The following is a 16,398-nucleotide window of genomic DNA, read 5'->3' on the forward strand; positions in this document are numbered from 1 at the left end:
CAGTGAAATTATTAAACTTTTTCATCTTATTTGGCAATTGTACAGGCAAATTTAAAATCATACAATTGTATTCAATATTTCTAGTGTGTGACACATTATTATAGTATGATGATAGTTATTTATTTTTGGTCCAGAAAAAAATGAACTTGACTTGACCCCCCGTATACCAAAATCCTGGCTCCACCCCTGGCGATGACTGGTCGCCGGCTACAAACACTACAGGCCGTGCATGGTAGCTGCCGATGCGATGGTCCGGGATGGCAGAACTCAATGCTCACTGAAATTCTATCTCTACCCTCCACTTGTTTTTGGACCGAACTACCTGTGGGGTTGATTAACAATGAGCTGCCTAAAATACCCCTCACAACTCAATATACTACTGGAAATCCGGTGTAGTATTGCCTCATCTGGCCGTGAAACAAGAAAAATAATGGGCCAAAATTTAGTTGATGTACCGTAAAAGGCCTCGACCCACAATGCCAAGGCTGTGATGCACGCATGCAGCTATTAATGTAATCAACTAACATCGGCAAGAGTACCAACACCGATATTCCATGGACAAAAAACCAAGCAGCCAAGCCGATGCCGCTGGGAACCGTAAGTACGAATCTCCATTGTCGAGGACGTAGCAGCCGGGACTGATATTGGGAGGAAATTCCTCCTCAAGGCGATCATGAGAAAAAAAAAGTCAAAACCGATCTGGTGAAGCAAGATCTGAAGGACAATACCAAGACAAATTTAATCTTCCAACACCCCAATTGACACCGGGAAGGAGATCTCGTCATTGAACGAAGGGACGAAGATTACTTATTGTAAACTATGCCATCTCCACCGAAGAAGATGACTATAAAACCCTAAACCAATCTAGTGAAAACACTACTATTATTCCACGCAAAAAAAAGAAACCACTACTATTATTAAGTACTCCACTCATAGATCTGGTTCCCCACCCCTCCCAACGCTAGTGAGGCCGGCCGGAGGAGCTGGACCCGATCTATGGTGGAGGCAGAGGTGGTGGCAGCGGCTAAGTTTTATTCCAGAGGACCTTTCAAGCCATTGATTTGGTTGCTAACATTTCAATTTGACTGTATGGAACATGAATATTTTATGTAACATTATGACAACTAAAACGGAAAGAGTATGGCTAGGTTGCCAATTGAGACTTAATCAAGTCTCAGTCAAATGACATAGTATATAAGAAGAAAAAGTAAAGAAAAATATACGAATCTCCATGCAAGATCAAACGAACATATAAGACATAATGAAAACTCAGTCGACTAATTCTTGGCAAAACTGGAACTGAAAATACAGCATCTCCCCAACTGCTAGTTAAAGAATAGGGAGGCCAAACTACACAAGTGCATGCAATTTTTTTTCTAAATTATGTACTGTTCATCTCTAAATTGGGAGGAATGTTCCCCCTGTCTCCTTTACTATACGCAGGGCAGAACCACCTGTGCGTATTGCGATTGGCCAAACCATGAAACCGCCGCGTGACAATTATGCAGTCTCGCTCATTCGTACTACTATTCATCATCTACTAGAAGGGCAACCCAAGCTTTGCTGCGTCGCTTATGTTCTTGGGGTTTTACATGTTTTATTTTTATGTGGTAATGTTTTTTAATTGTGAAATTATTAATGTGCTGGTTGATTTGGCGTTTGGGGGAAACAATGAAGTGTGTTATTTTTATCAAAGATGCTACACCTACGGATAGACTTTACGGAATCATGGTTACGGATGACTGTGTCAATTTATGGTTAGAGTTTAGGGTAAGTGTGGCCCATTGGTGAAACTCGGGGAGTGATTGGTGGGAGTGTGTTCAGTATAACCAAACTGCAGTGAGTCGGCCTTGAGTGTATCATTTTTCATTTTTACTGTGGTGCTTCGGTGGGTCTTTTTGGCTCTTCGATTGGAGGGCGTCATTTAATTATACAAATATATGAGGCAGTTACCTATCTTCTTGGTCGCATGTGTTATGCTGGTGCTAAACGTGTCAGGCGGCACTTCCTTTTTGTCAACGAAGGCCTACAACACCTAGGAACTTACAAGAGACTGATTCATCGAGAGATCCCACAACAAAGCCCGGGTCAACGACCCAATCAGTCGTGTATCCAAACCAAATTGAAGATCTCAGTTCAATGGGGAGGCTTTAAAATTAAGGAGCTTAATGAAGGTAGAGATTGCATCGCCACAACCAAGGATTCACCGAGTCAAAATCAAGGCATTGAAAATGTATACCTCAATCGAATGGGAGAGCTCCAAAATTAGGGAGCATAGTGTATTAAAAAAATTGAAGCCCCAATTGACTCTCATGCCTTTAAAATTAATAGTGTTATAGAGAACTAGATAATACTCCGCATGTTGTTGCGGAAATATTTTGCGACATATTTCAATGTGATTCGTTGTATGAAACATGAATGTTTGAATTAATAATATAAAAGGCTAAAACTAAAAATATTTATAATTTATTATGGTTGAGTACTGTATAGTTGTAAAACGTTTATTAAATATAAATAACATAATAGAATGAAAATTCTCATGTATCTTTGCATGTTAAGATGAGTCTTTTTTTCATGCATGTTTTATGATGAAGTGGCATGCTCGTATGTTGAGAGACATATTGTAGTGGAGGTGGGCATTCTCTCATGCATGTTGTACAATGATGTGACATGCTTGCATGTTGAGAGAAATAATTACTGGAGGTTAGTTATTTAGATATAGAAGATATATGGCAAGCATTATGAGAACTGAGACCAATTGACCACGAGCTTTCCTACATCTATGGGCCATTTCTCACCGAAAGGTAGTTACGGGCTGACATGACCCAGTTAAAATAGGGGGGCAGGGTTAGTTAAAATTAAGGACGAACCAACCTGTGATTAGATGGTTAGAGGGACAGTGGTATGCTCAGCCCATCAGGGTTCAAGTCCTGGTGCTTGCATTATTCCTTGATTTATTTCAGGATTTTCGGCGATACGCTTTCAGTGAAAGGAGATGTCCTCGTCGATGATGAGGCGCCCACGGCGACTTCGTAAATCTCAAGATGATATGTCGGCTCAGTTTCTCGAAGGTGCTCATAGGAGTAGGGTGTGCGTGTGTGCATTCATAGGGGTGAGTGTATGCGCGTATGTATGTGCGTTTGCGTCTGGACTGTGTTAAAAAAATTGAAATTAGGGTGTGTGTGTGTGTGGGGGGGGGGTTGAATTTGTGGTGGAGAGGAGGACACATCTCCCCGTGAAATCAGTCCGTAGGCAAGTGTAGGATTTTTGCTGTCCTATAAAATACATCAGTATAGAGAGCTTCACCCAGCTCTCACCATTTGCAGTACGACTGATCCAAAATGGAAACCACCATGATACGGATCTAGATAATAGGTCGCTCGATTACACTCAATCACACGGAATCAGAGGAATTGTAGCAGTGTATTTAGTCTCAGCAAGAAGGGGATCGGGGAGTGAGAGCCTGGAGGTGGGAGGAGAGATACATCGCCCAGCGGCGCCAATACGGTAAGTGATCCAACGATGCCAACCCTAGCGCCGGGCTGCCCTTATATACCTACTTGGTCCACTCTGGGCCTTGCACCAGTGGGTTGGGCTTTTCCTTCCTCTTGGTTCTCTCCAGCTGGGCTGGGCTTCTCTGTACGGGGCCCACCATTCCCATGACATTCCCCTCTCCTTGAGAATTGGCTTCACCCCAAGCCAGAGCTCTGGGAAACCTGGACTTCAGAGGTACTTCGTCTTCCCAGGTGGCCAACGAGTCGGGGAACCCAGACCAACGCACTAAGACCTGCTTCACTTGACGAGCCCCACGCATCACGGATCGGCGCTGCAGGATCCGCTCGGGCACTTGCAGAGGAAGAAGATCCTCGTCGAGCGTCGGCAGCTCCGGCATCACTTGAGTTGACGGAGGCACGCCCAGCCGGAGTTGCGAGACATGAATGACGGGGTGGATACGCGCTGCTTCAGGCAACGCCAGCTTGTATGCCACCTCTCCAACTTGCCCCAGTACCTGAAAGGGACCAAAATAGCGAAATGCCAATTTGTGGTTAGCTCTTGTTGCCACCGACGACTGCGCGTACGGTTGAAGCTTGAGGTACACCCAGTCCCCAACAGCAAACACCCGATCCGAACGCTTGCGATCAGCCTTGCTCTTCATCACTTGCCGAGCTCTGTGGTGGTGTTGTTTGACAAGTGCCATCACTGTTGCTCTTTCTTTAGTCCAAGCGGCCAAATCAGTGACAGCCTCATCCGCTACATTGGTGATACCAAAGAAACGAGGCTTGTGCCCATACATGACTTCAAATGGAGACGATCGAAGAGCTGAGTGGTAAGAGGTGTTATACCAAAACTCGGCTAACGCCAGCCAGTCTGCCCACTTGCTAGGACAGTTATGCACGAAGCAGCGGAGATATAGTTCCATGCATTGGTCGACCCTCTCAGTAGTGCCATCTGTCTGTGGGTGCCGTGCAGAAGAGATGTTCAGTGTAGTATGCGTCAGCCTGCACAGCTCCTGCCACACACGACTGTTAAAGATCCGGTCATGGTCTGACACCATTTTATCAGGAGGTCCATGAAGCTTGAACACATTCTCCATGTAAGCTTTCGCTACTTGCAAGGCCTAATAAGGGTACCGCAAGGGAATGAAATGTGCATACCGTGTTAACTTATCCACCACGACCAAGATAGAGTTGAACCCCCGAGAAGAAGGCAGACCTTCCACGAAGTCCAGTGTCACCATCTCCCAGGCCTGCTCCGGAACAGGCAAGGGCTGGAGAAGCCCCGGATACTTCACATGCTCAGGCTTGGCCTGCTTGCATACCGCATAGTTTGCCACAAAGATCTTGACAGTCTGCTTCATTCTGGGCCACGCGAAATGCCGCATGATTCGATTGTATGTAGCGTGCACTCCTGAGTGTCCCCCAAGGCTCCCGCATGCAATTCGTGCAACACCATCTTCTGAGCTGTTACGTTGGAGCCGAGCTAGACCCGGCCCTTGTATCGAATCAGTCCATCAACCACCGTGAACGGGCCATCCAACGGCGCCCCTGAAGCTGCAGTTGCCAACTTGTTCGAGCAAGATGGTCCTTCTGATAGCCTTTCTTCACCTCTTCCAACCACGTGGGAAGGCTGTCTTGGCTCAAAATGACCATGGTGAGTTTGGAAGGCTGTCTTGGCCTCGTCCTCGGGTCGCATCCGGATCTGATGGTACCCAGACCGCAAGTCCAAACTGGTAAACACCGTTGCGCCATGCAATTCATCTAACAGCTCGTCAATGACCGGAATGGGAAACCGGTTCTTGATGGTGATAGCATTGAGGAAGCGATAGTCAACACAAAAGCGCCATTCACCATCTTTCTTCTGCACTAGCAACACGGGCGATGAGAAAGTACTGCGGCTGATCTGAATAATCCCTTGCCGCAACATCTCCGCTACCTGAGCCTCGATTTCATCTTTGTGAGCTGGGTTGTAATGGTACGGACGCCGTTTCACTGGCTGAGCGCCAGGAATCAACTCAATTGCATGATCGAACTCTCGCTGCGGTGGCAACCCTTTTGGTTCTTCAAACAAGTCCGCGAATTCCGTGAGTAACTCCTCCACTTCGACTGGGATTGGCTCGATTGTTCCTTCAGGCTTGGATACTGCTAGGAGTATCACGTGCGCCAGCTCTGTGCGTGCCTGCATTAACTGTAGCTCCGCTCCTGAAATAGCATGACAACGCGACATCTCAGGTGTGGTCCCTGTCAACTGAATGTACTTGCCTTCTTACTGGAATGTCATCAACTTCTCCCCCCAGTTAACTGTCATTAGACCCCGAGACTCGAGCCAATCCATGCCTAGCACTACATCATAACTGCCCAATGGAAACAACTTGAGAGTGGAGCTGAATCGATGGCCCTGGATGACATACTCACAACCTGGCACCTCTTGATCACATGGTGTCACTGCCCCATCGGCCACCTTGACCTTCAAAGGTGTGCGCATCGCTTGCACCCCCTCCCATTCCTGAGCAATCTCGGTGTTGACGAAGCTATGAGAACTCCCCGAGTCCACTAGCATGAGTAACACTTTGTTTCCAATCTTCCCAGACAGACGGAATGCCTTGGGCGCTTCAGTACCTTGGACTGCGGCCGTCGACAAAAGACAGAGGTCATCTTCAGAGCTTTCTGCCTGAGCAACAGCAGTGCCCGGAGAAACCGGAGGCGAGATCATGCCCACCGGTTCTTCAACGACATGTAACTGGACCGTGGATGCACATACATGCCCTGGCCCCCAACGCTCGCCACAAGTGAAGCAGAGACCACGTGCTTTGCAAAAAGCCCGAAGAGCCTTGAGCTTGTCATCTGTTGTTGTGCCCGCAGCACTCGAGGGTGACTTGGCGATGTCCAGACCTCGTTGTGTCTTGAGTGGAGTGGAGACAGGCAGCGACGCGTTCGAGCGTCCCATCGGAGACGCCGCCGGCACCGCCACGGATAGGGCTGGGCGTGAGGGAAAACGCCTAGTTCTGCTGTTGGATGCCCCAGAGCGCTGCGCCACAGTGGCCTCTTGCTCCTGACGCACCATTTCAACCACCTCTTCCTGCAATTCAGCCAAGGAAACAGCAGTATCGAGATCTTTTGGACGATGTAACATAACAACCACTTTAATTTCATGAGCTAGCCCTTCAATGAATTGAGTAGTAAAGAACAAAGGATCCCAAGAGCTATGATGAGCTAGCAAGCAGTGCATGGAAACATTGAACTGCTCTGCATATTCTAGAACTGCACCCTCTTGCTTAAGCTTCGAAAAACGACGCAACAACTGCTGAAACTCTGACCTACCAAACTTTTCTAGAACTGTTGTGCAAAAAGTATCCCAACTAGCGGCCTTAAGATGCATCTTAGACCACTCGAGCCACAAGGCAGCAGCCCCAGTGAAGTGGACCACCACAGTGTCCACCCACACTGTTGGATCAACACCACACACACGAAAGTAAGCCTCGCAACGAATGCGCCACCCCGTAGGATTAACGCCATCAAAACTGGGACAGTCTACATGCTTATGATACCCCTGATGACCAGTACCACTGCCAAAATCCAACGACGGCGGTAGGGGAATGGGAACTGTGGGAAAAGGAGTGCGGACCGTACCGTTGGCCGGGACCGACGCGGGGAGGAGAGCCCCCCCCCCCCCCCCCCAACCAGTTCCCGTGGATTCGAAGCCCTGCGGTGGCCATCGGGCCCGTAGCCGTCGCCACTGCGGTGTCCCCCGAGCTCTAGCGCGTCCGCCACTGCCGAACTCGAGGTTTCCGCCATCTTGTCGCGGGGCGAGGTGTGCCGCGCCATCTTTTCCAGTTCCGCGCGGATCTCACCGAGGTCGACCCGGAATTGCCCCATAGCCGTATCCACACCGGGGCGCCACGCCGCCAGGTCTTGCACCACCGGCTCCAAGGAGGCAAGCGCAGGCTCCATCTTGGCGACCGCTGGCTCCATGTTCGCGACCGCGGGAGCCATCCGATCCAACGTCTGCTGGATCGAGAGGAGGGCCTTGGCAATGCCGCTCTGCTCCGCCGGCTGCTTCCTCCAGCTGCTTCTGGACGTCTGTCCCTGCCATGATCTCCTTCAGGCTACGAAATTTCGGCGCCAAATCGAGCCACGGAAGAGAAATTTGGTGGTGGATTTGGAGGCTCTGATGCCAGATGATACGGATCTCTACTTCTAACGGAGCAGTTGGTAGTCTCGCTTCCAGGTTTTTTTTAGTCCCACCTCCCACGGTTTATTTTGGTACCTCCTCCCACCTCTGACTAAGCCACAACAAATCGAAAAAACCTCCTCCCGAGGCCCGAACCCGCACCTATCCGCATGCGACCCTCAATAGACGTACGAAGGTTAACCTGCGACAAAAAAACCTATGACGGTTAACCAGCGACAGAAAAAGCGTGCGGCCGCACGTAGGAGCGACGAGTGCTGTTATCGAGCGAGGTCTCCCTTCGTGGCCGCCCTACATCCCTGCGCCGCCGCGCTTCAGTCGCTGCCCTCCATCCTCGCCGCCTTCCATCCTGGTCGAGGTCGCCGCCCCGCTTCACTCGCCGTCCTCCATCCGCGTCGATCCTGGACAAGGTCGCCGCGGCCCTCCATCACTTCGCCGCCGCGCTGAACACCTCGACGATCCGGTGCTGGTCCCGATCCGCTCCTCCCCCTCTCCCGAGGATACGCAGCCGCCGCCTTCGCCGGATTCGCCGCCGGCGCCTCGAATACGTCGCCCCGCTCGACATGGATGGCCGCCCCAAGACATGGATAAGCTCTCGTGATCCCCACCCCACCCCTCTCATCCCCTGAATCCATATCCTCCTTCCCGTCTTCATCCCGCCCACGATCTGATCAGGAAGCTGCCCATGATCCGATCCCCTGGTTTCTTATCCGGTTATCCACCTCTCTTGTCTCGCACGGGCGTTCTAGCAACCCCCATCTTCGGTGTGGCGACGATGCTGACGTCGTCGCGGCCTCCCGCAATTCTAGGCTCGGCCTTCCTCGACTCCATGCGCGGCTGACGAGGTGGTCTTCTCCAGAGGTGGTCTGCTCGTGCTCTCCTGGTCCTCCCGAAACGACGAGGGGTAGTGCCGGTCGTGGCTCAGCAGGATAGCATAAGCTTGCCCTTGTTCTTTTGTGTTTGAATCAGATTTGCTGGTTCTTAGTTTTACATGCACCTATCAATCTTTCTTCTGTATGCAGGTTACACACCTGATTATGTTTATGGCGAGGCGCAGGAACAAGAAGAGGCCGAGGAAGTGTGGGCACACGCGAGGAAGGTTCAGCAGGCTGCAGAAGTCGGGCGACGTCCGGAGCGCCGCGCCAACGCATGTGTGCGTGGTCGGTGGGTTGGCCAAGATCTGCATTCTACACATCTTCAAGTATTGTAGTAGTATGCTAATTAGGCTTAAGGCATCTGCGAATGTGACCGACAGGTGGAATACTAGAATGCCTACATAGGGAGCACACTGGATGGGTTAAGGTCAGTCGTTCTAACGAATTCCACCAAGAATTTTCATGAAACCTTCAGAGATTAATTCCTCTTTATTTGGTAAGTTACTTAAATGTGTCACCAGATTAAGTGAACCGCTGACTTAAAGTGTTTCTGTTTGCTTAGATTGATGAGTCAAACAAGAACAATACTTCTCTTAATCAGTTGAGGGGCAGAGTTGTGGTCTTTGATTGTGAAGACGATTGCAACCAAAACTGAGCTACATGGATCTCCACTGCAGGGTCTTGACATTCTGAAAGCAAGGCACTAACTGAACTTCTGTTTTTCATCCTTATATATCTGCAGTAAAAAATAGCAGTTCTAGGTAAGGGAGGTTCTTTGCATTGGTTCCCTTTCTGTATGGTGTTCTTCCATCCATTTCCTTCCTTCTCTATAGTCATGTTTGTTATCAGTTCGATTACTGCGATAGACATGTATATGCGGATTGTGGTATAGTTCTAGGTAAAAATGGAGCAGTTGTTCACTTGTTCTATAACAGTCGAAAGGGATTTCCAGTGAAACTCTAGGTATGTAGCTGTGTTTTATTTTGAACCAGTAATAATACTAGAATGATTTCCTGGCCAGGACAAATTGACGTGTGTGAATACCATTAAACTGCTATGATAAAATATTTAGTCTAATAAGAGTCAAAAAATACGATTTTGGGGAAAGTTTTCATATCCCAATCGTGGTACATTAAGATATTGAGTACCTTATACATGTATTGAGTACCTTACTTTCTTGTTATAGTTGATCTGCTGATGGTGCTTCACTACAAATTACTGGAATTTTGTGGGCACTACTAACGATAATATCATTCTTTCCGCGAGTTGCGGATACAATATTGAAGGTTACAAGTCTATAAATCGGCCGCCTACCCATTTTCTGTTATTTAGTTACCAGTTTAACTCATAAAACTAAAGTATGATTGGTGCTCGAGATAATGTTGTTGCTAAGAATTCGAAGGTACTGCATTTCTCTCATTTTTGTCACCTGGCAAAATGTTCTCCCATTAATAGACTTGTAATTCAGTTTCTGTTGTCACTAGATTTTTTTTGTTAAAATTGTAGTTTGCAAGGAAACTGTAATGTTTGATTTTTTTTAATTTGAGGTAAAGCTAATTGTGTCTTGCATACACTCAGGTTTTTATTTGGGTCTGGTTGAATAACTCATATCAGGCGGCATGGAGCTGATTTGACTCCTAAAGCCAGTAAGAGGGTTCCTTGGATGGTCAATAAGGGGATGATGCCAATTAGTCTGGATTCTGGAACAATGCTAACATTCAAATCCTTGAACTTGTTGGTGCATCCGTGCTTTGAGAAAAAAACAGTTAGGTATGCTTCTCAGTTCTCACTACCTCCGCGTGAAAACCAAAGTTACAAATCCTTATTTGTTATTTCCAACTATATTTTGTGGCTGCTTGGACAATATTTCCGTTGCTAACTTCCTTCCTTTGAATGACTTGCCAATGATCTTTCACAATTTATAGCGTTTTACTTTATTTCTGTAACTGATATCATTTAAATTCAGTTTGTTTTAAAGGTTCACCATGTTTCTTTAACAAAATTTATCCAGTGAATTGGTATGTCTGCTCCACTGGGCAGCAGCTGCAACCTTTCAACTTTGGCTCTTGCACCATTGTTTCATATGTGTATGCTCTATTTTCCTGTCAAGTCATTTGGTCTTTATATTCAGCTTGTGTTTGTCAAGAGCTTATTCGGTCAAAGGTTATAAGAGATATGACATTGCCGCTGTTGCGCTAAGGGATACGGGGTCATGAAAAATCAAGGTTTGTTCGTGTTTCCCACCAATTGTTTTGTTATACACCCTGTTCTTACTACTTGCATGTGACAGCCCGAGCAGCAGGCAAAATTCTATTTCTTCTTCTAGATTGCTATACCATTGTGCAAGAATCAGAATACCAATGCAAATGTGCCTTTTCAGTCCATATTTAACAATGACAAAAAATTATTTTCCTTTTGTTTCCGTTTCACTTGTGTCTGCACCGGAGAATGTTCATCCTTGCCTTCCATCACCGGAGAATATTCATCCTTACCTTCCATCACTTGCTCTACTGTAACAATGCTAATTTCTCTGCCATCTAATTGCTCCATACACTTAGTTTGTTTATATCTAGAGTTCACATAGGGGTCAGTAAACAGATAGTCTTTTTTAATCAAACGGCCATGCAGGTTTGAGCAAGCTCAAAGTAGGCTGGGGGATGACCAATGATTATACTGGTGCTGGTCAAAGCCATATTTTTTATGCAGGTCCTAGCAAGCTCATCGCCCACATAAAATATTCCTTGATGGTGGTCCATATTTTTTGTGCATATTTAGCTCGGTATTCGCCCAAACACTTTAACTTGTATATCATAAGAAAGAAAATGTTCATTTTTTACTCGAGAAGCAGTAAATCTCTTGATTACTAAAATTGTCAGACACCTTTATGATTCAGAAGTATACTTGTCTACGATCACGGCCGCCCGCGCATTCGAGCCACCAGGACCGTTAAGGAGACCTTGCAAGGCAATACTTGGGCGCTGGACTTGGGACCAGTCATTGATTTGCCATGCCTGCAACAGTTTTGGATGCTATGGCCACAGATTGCTGATGTTCAGCTCATGGGAGGAGCAGAGGCCCCCATAAGATGGGCGTGGAAGAGTAGTGGCATGTTCTCCGTTCGCCCTGCATATGCCTCAAAATTCGGAGGAAGCGATGTGGTACCGTACGCGGACGTCACATGGAACTCGAAGGCCGCCCTTCAATGTCGGTTCTTTACTTGGTTAGCCATGTGAAACAGTTGTTGGACGTTCGTTCGACTCACCAAGAGAGGCTTGCCCACCACGACACATGCCCCTTCTATGAAACCGACGAGACCATTAACCATCTTCACATCGAATGCACCTCCACACGATCATCGATCGGTGTCGCATATGGTGTGGTCGGCTGTTGGGAATCCGGACCAAGCTCCCACTGTTGACGATAACTTGGGAAACGAAACGAGGGCCATTATTTTGTTTTTTGCGAAATGAAACGAGGACCATTCTCTCGCTCATCACTTGGGAACTTTGTAAACACCGCAATGCTATTGTCTTTGGCGGAGCAACACTTTGTGTGCTTACGATCATCAAGAAAATTGTGACCGAAGGGAGGACATGGCAGCAAGCCGGGCTACTCAAGGGTAGGTGGTTAGTAGAGAGTAGTCAATCATTGTGGCCGATAGATGGTGGGCTACCGTGTACTAATATATGATTAGCACACTCTCCGTGAAAAAGATGTATATGTATAATCTGGTCTTTTCTCTATTTGTGATTTTCCGCACTAAATTTTTTGTGGACCTTGGATCGTGCCGAGTCGGCTAGAAATGCTATATCATCAGTACCTTAGCTATTATTTTCATTTATTACCAATACATTAAAGACCCAGTTGGTGATGCTATATGCCATTTCTGACCATATGAGCGAACGCACGTGAGGTAAATTGCATGAGTGAGCAGTTCATATTTTTTACATAAAGTCGTATAATTTTTTGATTAGGATACAAGGGTAAATGCGTTGGTTGATTGTGTCAAGAGTTAATAACGAGCATGGTGGTGTATCAGTCGCATGCCCAACACTGGATATGATATTTTTGTTTCCTGGTAATGCTCGACATTAAACTGTATGTCACAACGTGACAATGGCTCATGAGACGTCGGATATGCCTTCTTGGCTCGGGAGCGTCACGGTGCACACCTCGTCGCCCTTGATGGCGGCAACGGATCGAAATGAATACGGGGGAGGGGATCAGTGCGGAGAGCGGGGTAGTTGGCGGGGGATTCCTCTTTAGTGATCCGTCAGGAAGTATGGTGGGAAGGAGAGGGGGCGCCATGGCAAATGTGAGGTCGGCGTCATCCAATTTTTAAGAAGTGGACTCCAGCGAGAAGTGTCTAGCTATGGTGGGAAACCTAGCGGGAAATGGAGGGTCCAACAGGAAGAGAGAAGGGTGCGTCGTTGGGAGGTTTTTTTATGAAACCGTGTTGGAGATAACATGACGGATAGTTCGAACAACCACATTTCTCTCCCAAATATAGGCCGGCTTTCTAGGAGCCCGGACTGTCCATATAGTTCCATTTTGTGGAGCCCGCTAGGCGTCATTTAATGTTCGAACTTGTTCGAATGTATGAGGGAGAAATGAGATTTGACCTTGAAGACGATCCTAATTATTTAGTTGATTCATTTATATGCATTATAGCCCGTAGCAACGCACGGACATTCTACTAGTCTAGATAGTAAGTCGCTCGATTACACTCAATCACACGGAATCAGAGGAATTGTAGCAGTGTATTTAGTCTCAGCAAGAAGGGGATCGGGGAGTGAGAGCCTGGAGGTCGGAGGAGAGATACATCGCCCAACGGCGCCGATATGGTAAGTGATCCAATGATGCCAACCCTAGCGCCGGGCTGCCTTTATATACCTACTTGGTCCACTCTGGGCCTTGCACCAGTGGGTTGGGCTTTGCATTCCTCTTGGTTCTCTCCAGCTGGGCTGGGCTTCTCTGTACGGGGCCCACCATTCCCGTGACACACCATGACGATGACATTTCCATTCACACTACAAGTTGGCACGCTAATCCTCGCCGTGTCGTGCTCACTACTGCTGCTATTGCGTACCAAAACCAAGAAGCATCCCGCCGACCAACGACTCCCGCCCTCGCTGCCGCGCCTGCCGATCGTCGGCAACCTCCACCAACTCGGCGCGCTCCCACACCGCGCCCTGCACGGCGCTCGCCGTGGCGCACGGCCCCGTCATGATGCTCTACCTCGGCCGCGTGCCAACCCTGGTCGTCTCCTCCGCCGACGCGGCGAGGGAAGGGCTGCAGCTGCAGGACCATGCTTTCGCCAACCGGCCGTCACTCGCCATTCCGAGACGTCTCCTCTACGGCTGCACCGACATCGCCTTCGCGCCCCACGGCGCCTACTGGCGCGGCGTGCGCAAGCTCGCTGTGCTCCACCTCCTGAGCCCCGGCAGGGTGCGCGCCTACCGCGGCGTGCGCGAGGAGGAGGTGGCGAAGCTCGTCCGGAGGGTGGAGGAGGAACGAGCGCACGGCGGCGGCGTGGTGCGGCTCAGCGAACTCCTGGGCGGCTTCGCCAAGGATGTGAACGGGCGGATCGTGCTCGGGGTGCGCGCCTCGGGCGCAGCCGGGTGGCGTGCCAAGGTGGACGCGCTGCTGGAGGAGGCCAACGCGCTCCTCGGGGCGTTCCACGTCGGCGACTACTTCCCGTGGCTGGCGTGGGTGGCCGCCGTCGACGGGACGGACGCCAAGGTGAGCAGGGCGTTCGAGAGGATCGATCGGATCCTCGAGGAGATCGTCGACGTTGCCGCGACCACCGGCGTGGGAGGTTGCCGTCGCGAGGACGAGGCGTTCGTGCATGTGTTGCTGTCGCTTCAGAGAGAATCGAGCGAGACAGGGTTTCGCTTGAGCAGGGACAACGTCAAGGCACTACTAGAGGTAAAACTTCATGCATGATCCACAAGCTTCACGTGACAAAACTCGTTATAACCACGGAAAATCACAGTAAATTGGTGAATATCGGCTTCTTAGAGAAAGAAAAGCAATTTTGGTAAGTCTTAGTCGACTAAGACTTTGTTATGTCTCAGTCGATATTATCTTCCTTTGATTTTGCATGAAGATTCGTGAAAAAAGTTCTTCTCAGTTTGTCTTTCTTCTTCTCATATGCTATATCACTTGACTGAGACTTCGTTAAGTCTCAGCCGACTGAGACCTAGCCACACCCAAAGAAAACATGCTGCTGATGTCGGAGGGCATGCAACTATATTTTTGAAAAGGAAAAGTTGGCATGCGAATATTGAGCAATAATTAGGAAAGCCATTGTTTGCCTATTTTAGGAAATTGATGAATCGTGCTACCTTGCAGACATTAAGCACTCAAACCAAGTCATGTCATTCACAGTCTTGCGGCAAACATCCCATTCAATCATATCATTGTCATGATTAATGTAGTGGACCTGGGCACCATTTTGTTGTGGCCAAAAATGGTTCATGCCTTTACATTTCTCTTGATCAACACATTCTAAGAATCGTGCTTGCATTCCAACATGCACGTAGGGATTTCGTTTTCTAACTCTTGGATAAACATGGACAGGATTTGTTCGTAGCAGGGACAGACTCGACCATCATCGTCCTCGAATGGGTCATGGCCGAGCTTCTCCGCAACAAGCCAGTGATGCAGAAGCTACAACAAGAAATCAGGCGCCACTATACCAAGACTAGTCACTTACTAATGATTACTGAGCAAGACCTTCCAGTGATGGAGTACCTTAGGGCCGTTATCAAGGAGACGATGCGGTTGCACCCACCGGGGCCTCTTCTTGTTCCCCGTGAGTCTATGCAACACGCGAGGGTCCAAGACTATCACGTCCCTAATGGGACTCGGGTCATTGTGAATGCATGGGCCATCGGGAGAGACCCTGCAGCATGGGAGCATGTCGGAGAGTTCTGGCCGGAGCGGTTTATCAACAGCATGGTGGACTTTCGCGGGCAACATTCCCAACTCATACCTTTCGGTGCAGGTAGGAGGATGTGCCCCGGGATAGGGTTCACAACCACTGTCGTGGAGCTCACGCTTGCTAACCTTGTGGGGCACTTCGACTGGGCGATTCCACCGTCAGTGGTGGTGGATATGGAAGAGGCGCCAGGAATCACGTCACGAAAGAGGGTGCCAATTTACGCCGTGGCGACAGTGGCACTTCATGAGTAACCTAGGTTACATATGCACCAATGTTGTTGAATATGTTCAATTATATTTTTACGTGTAGATTAGATGTTAGATTTGTGCTTGGAGTACAACACTATGAGTAACCCACAGTAATAGGTTACATGCGTTATTGTTGTTCATACGTGAGTTGGTTATATGTTGGACCTTTTCTTCGCCATATGTAATTACATGTTAGACTTGCGTGTGGGTAGGATGTTGTTGAGATAACATATGTGTATGTTGTTGAAAATGTGTTGAATATGTGTGTACATGTGCAGATGTGTTGGCTATATGCTGGATCTTTTTGTAGTGGTTGCATGTTGGACTTGTGTGTGGGTAGGATGATAGAGTGTTGAAGTAGGACATTTGTATCATAGATCTCCTATGTACAATAAGGGGGGCACACTAGCCTAGAACACATAATTGCAACACTCACAAGGGCAAGTTGTGGTTTGAACCAGCACCCTGTGTCATGAGTGTAGCAGTAACGAAAAGGAATATATGCCAGTCATATCCAACAAATCTTTATGCATCGTATCATCTCGTACTATGATTGATCGGTCCTTACTTATCAATAGATCATTACCGCATGCCCGAAAAATATATGTCTTGTTTAGGCATTGGGTATTGTAGTATATGTAAC

General features: G+C 48.2%; 1 protein-coding gene and 1 long non-coding RNA gene across 2 annotated transcripts; both read left to right on the plus strand.

Annotated features, from left to right (window-relative positions):
• The first annotated feature begins 7,928 nt into the window (after positions 1-7,928).
• On the plus strand, positions 7,929-12,350 carry LOC147961655 (uncharacterized). The gene is made up of 3 exons (XR_015611925.1): positions 7,929-8,988; positions 9,124-9,322; positions 10,140-12,350. It is a non-coding gene; the product is annotated as an uncharacterized LOC147961655 (long non-coding RNA).
• A 1,258-nt stretch (positions 12,351-13,608) lies between these two features.
• On the plus strand, positions 13,609-16,006 carry LOC147961656 (cytochrome P450 71A1-like). The gene is made up of 2 exons (XM_087536684.1): positions 13,609-14,489; positions 15,144-16,006. Exons 1-2 carry the CDS (start codon positions 13,788-13,790, stop codon positions 15,756-15,758), a joined length of 1,317 nt encoding a protein of 438 aa, XP_087392810.1. The 5' UTR covers positions 13,609-13,787; the 3' UTR covers positions 15,759-16,006.
• The last annotated feature ends 392 nt before the right edge of the window (positions 16,007-16,398 follow it).

Source organism: Triticum urartu, chromosome 7A, assembly GCF_056163025.1.
Source record: "Triticum urartu cultivar PI428250 chromosome 7A, HENAU_Tu73, whole genome shotgun sequence".
In the NCBI taxonomy this organism is placed as follows: Eukaryota; Viridiplantae; Streptophyta; class Magnoliopsida; order Poales; family Poaceae; genus Triticum; species Triticum urartu.

Excerpts from the sequence above, each read along its gene's own strand:
- LOC147961656 (XM_087536684.1), top strand. The coding sequence starts at position 13,788 with ATGATGCTCTACCTCGGCCGCGTGCCAACCCTGGTCGTCTCCTCCGCC. Across the intron at positions 14,490-15,143 it reads ACGTCAAGGCACTACTAGAG|GATTTGTTCGTAGCAGGGAC; the intron begins GTAAAACTTCAT and ends AAACATGGACAG.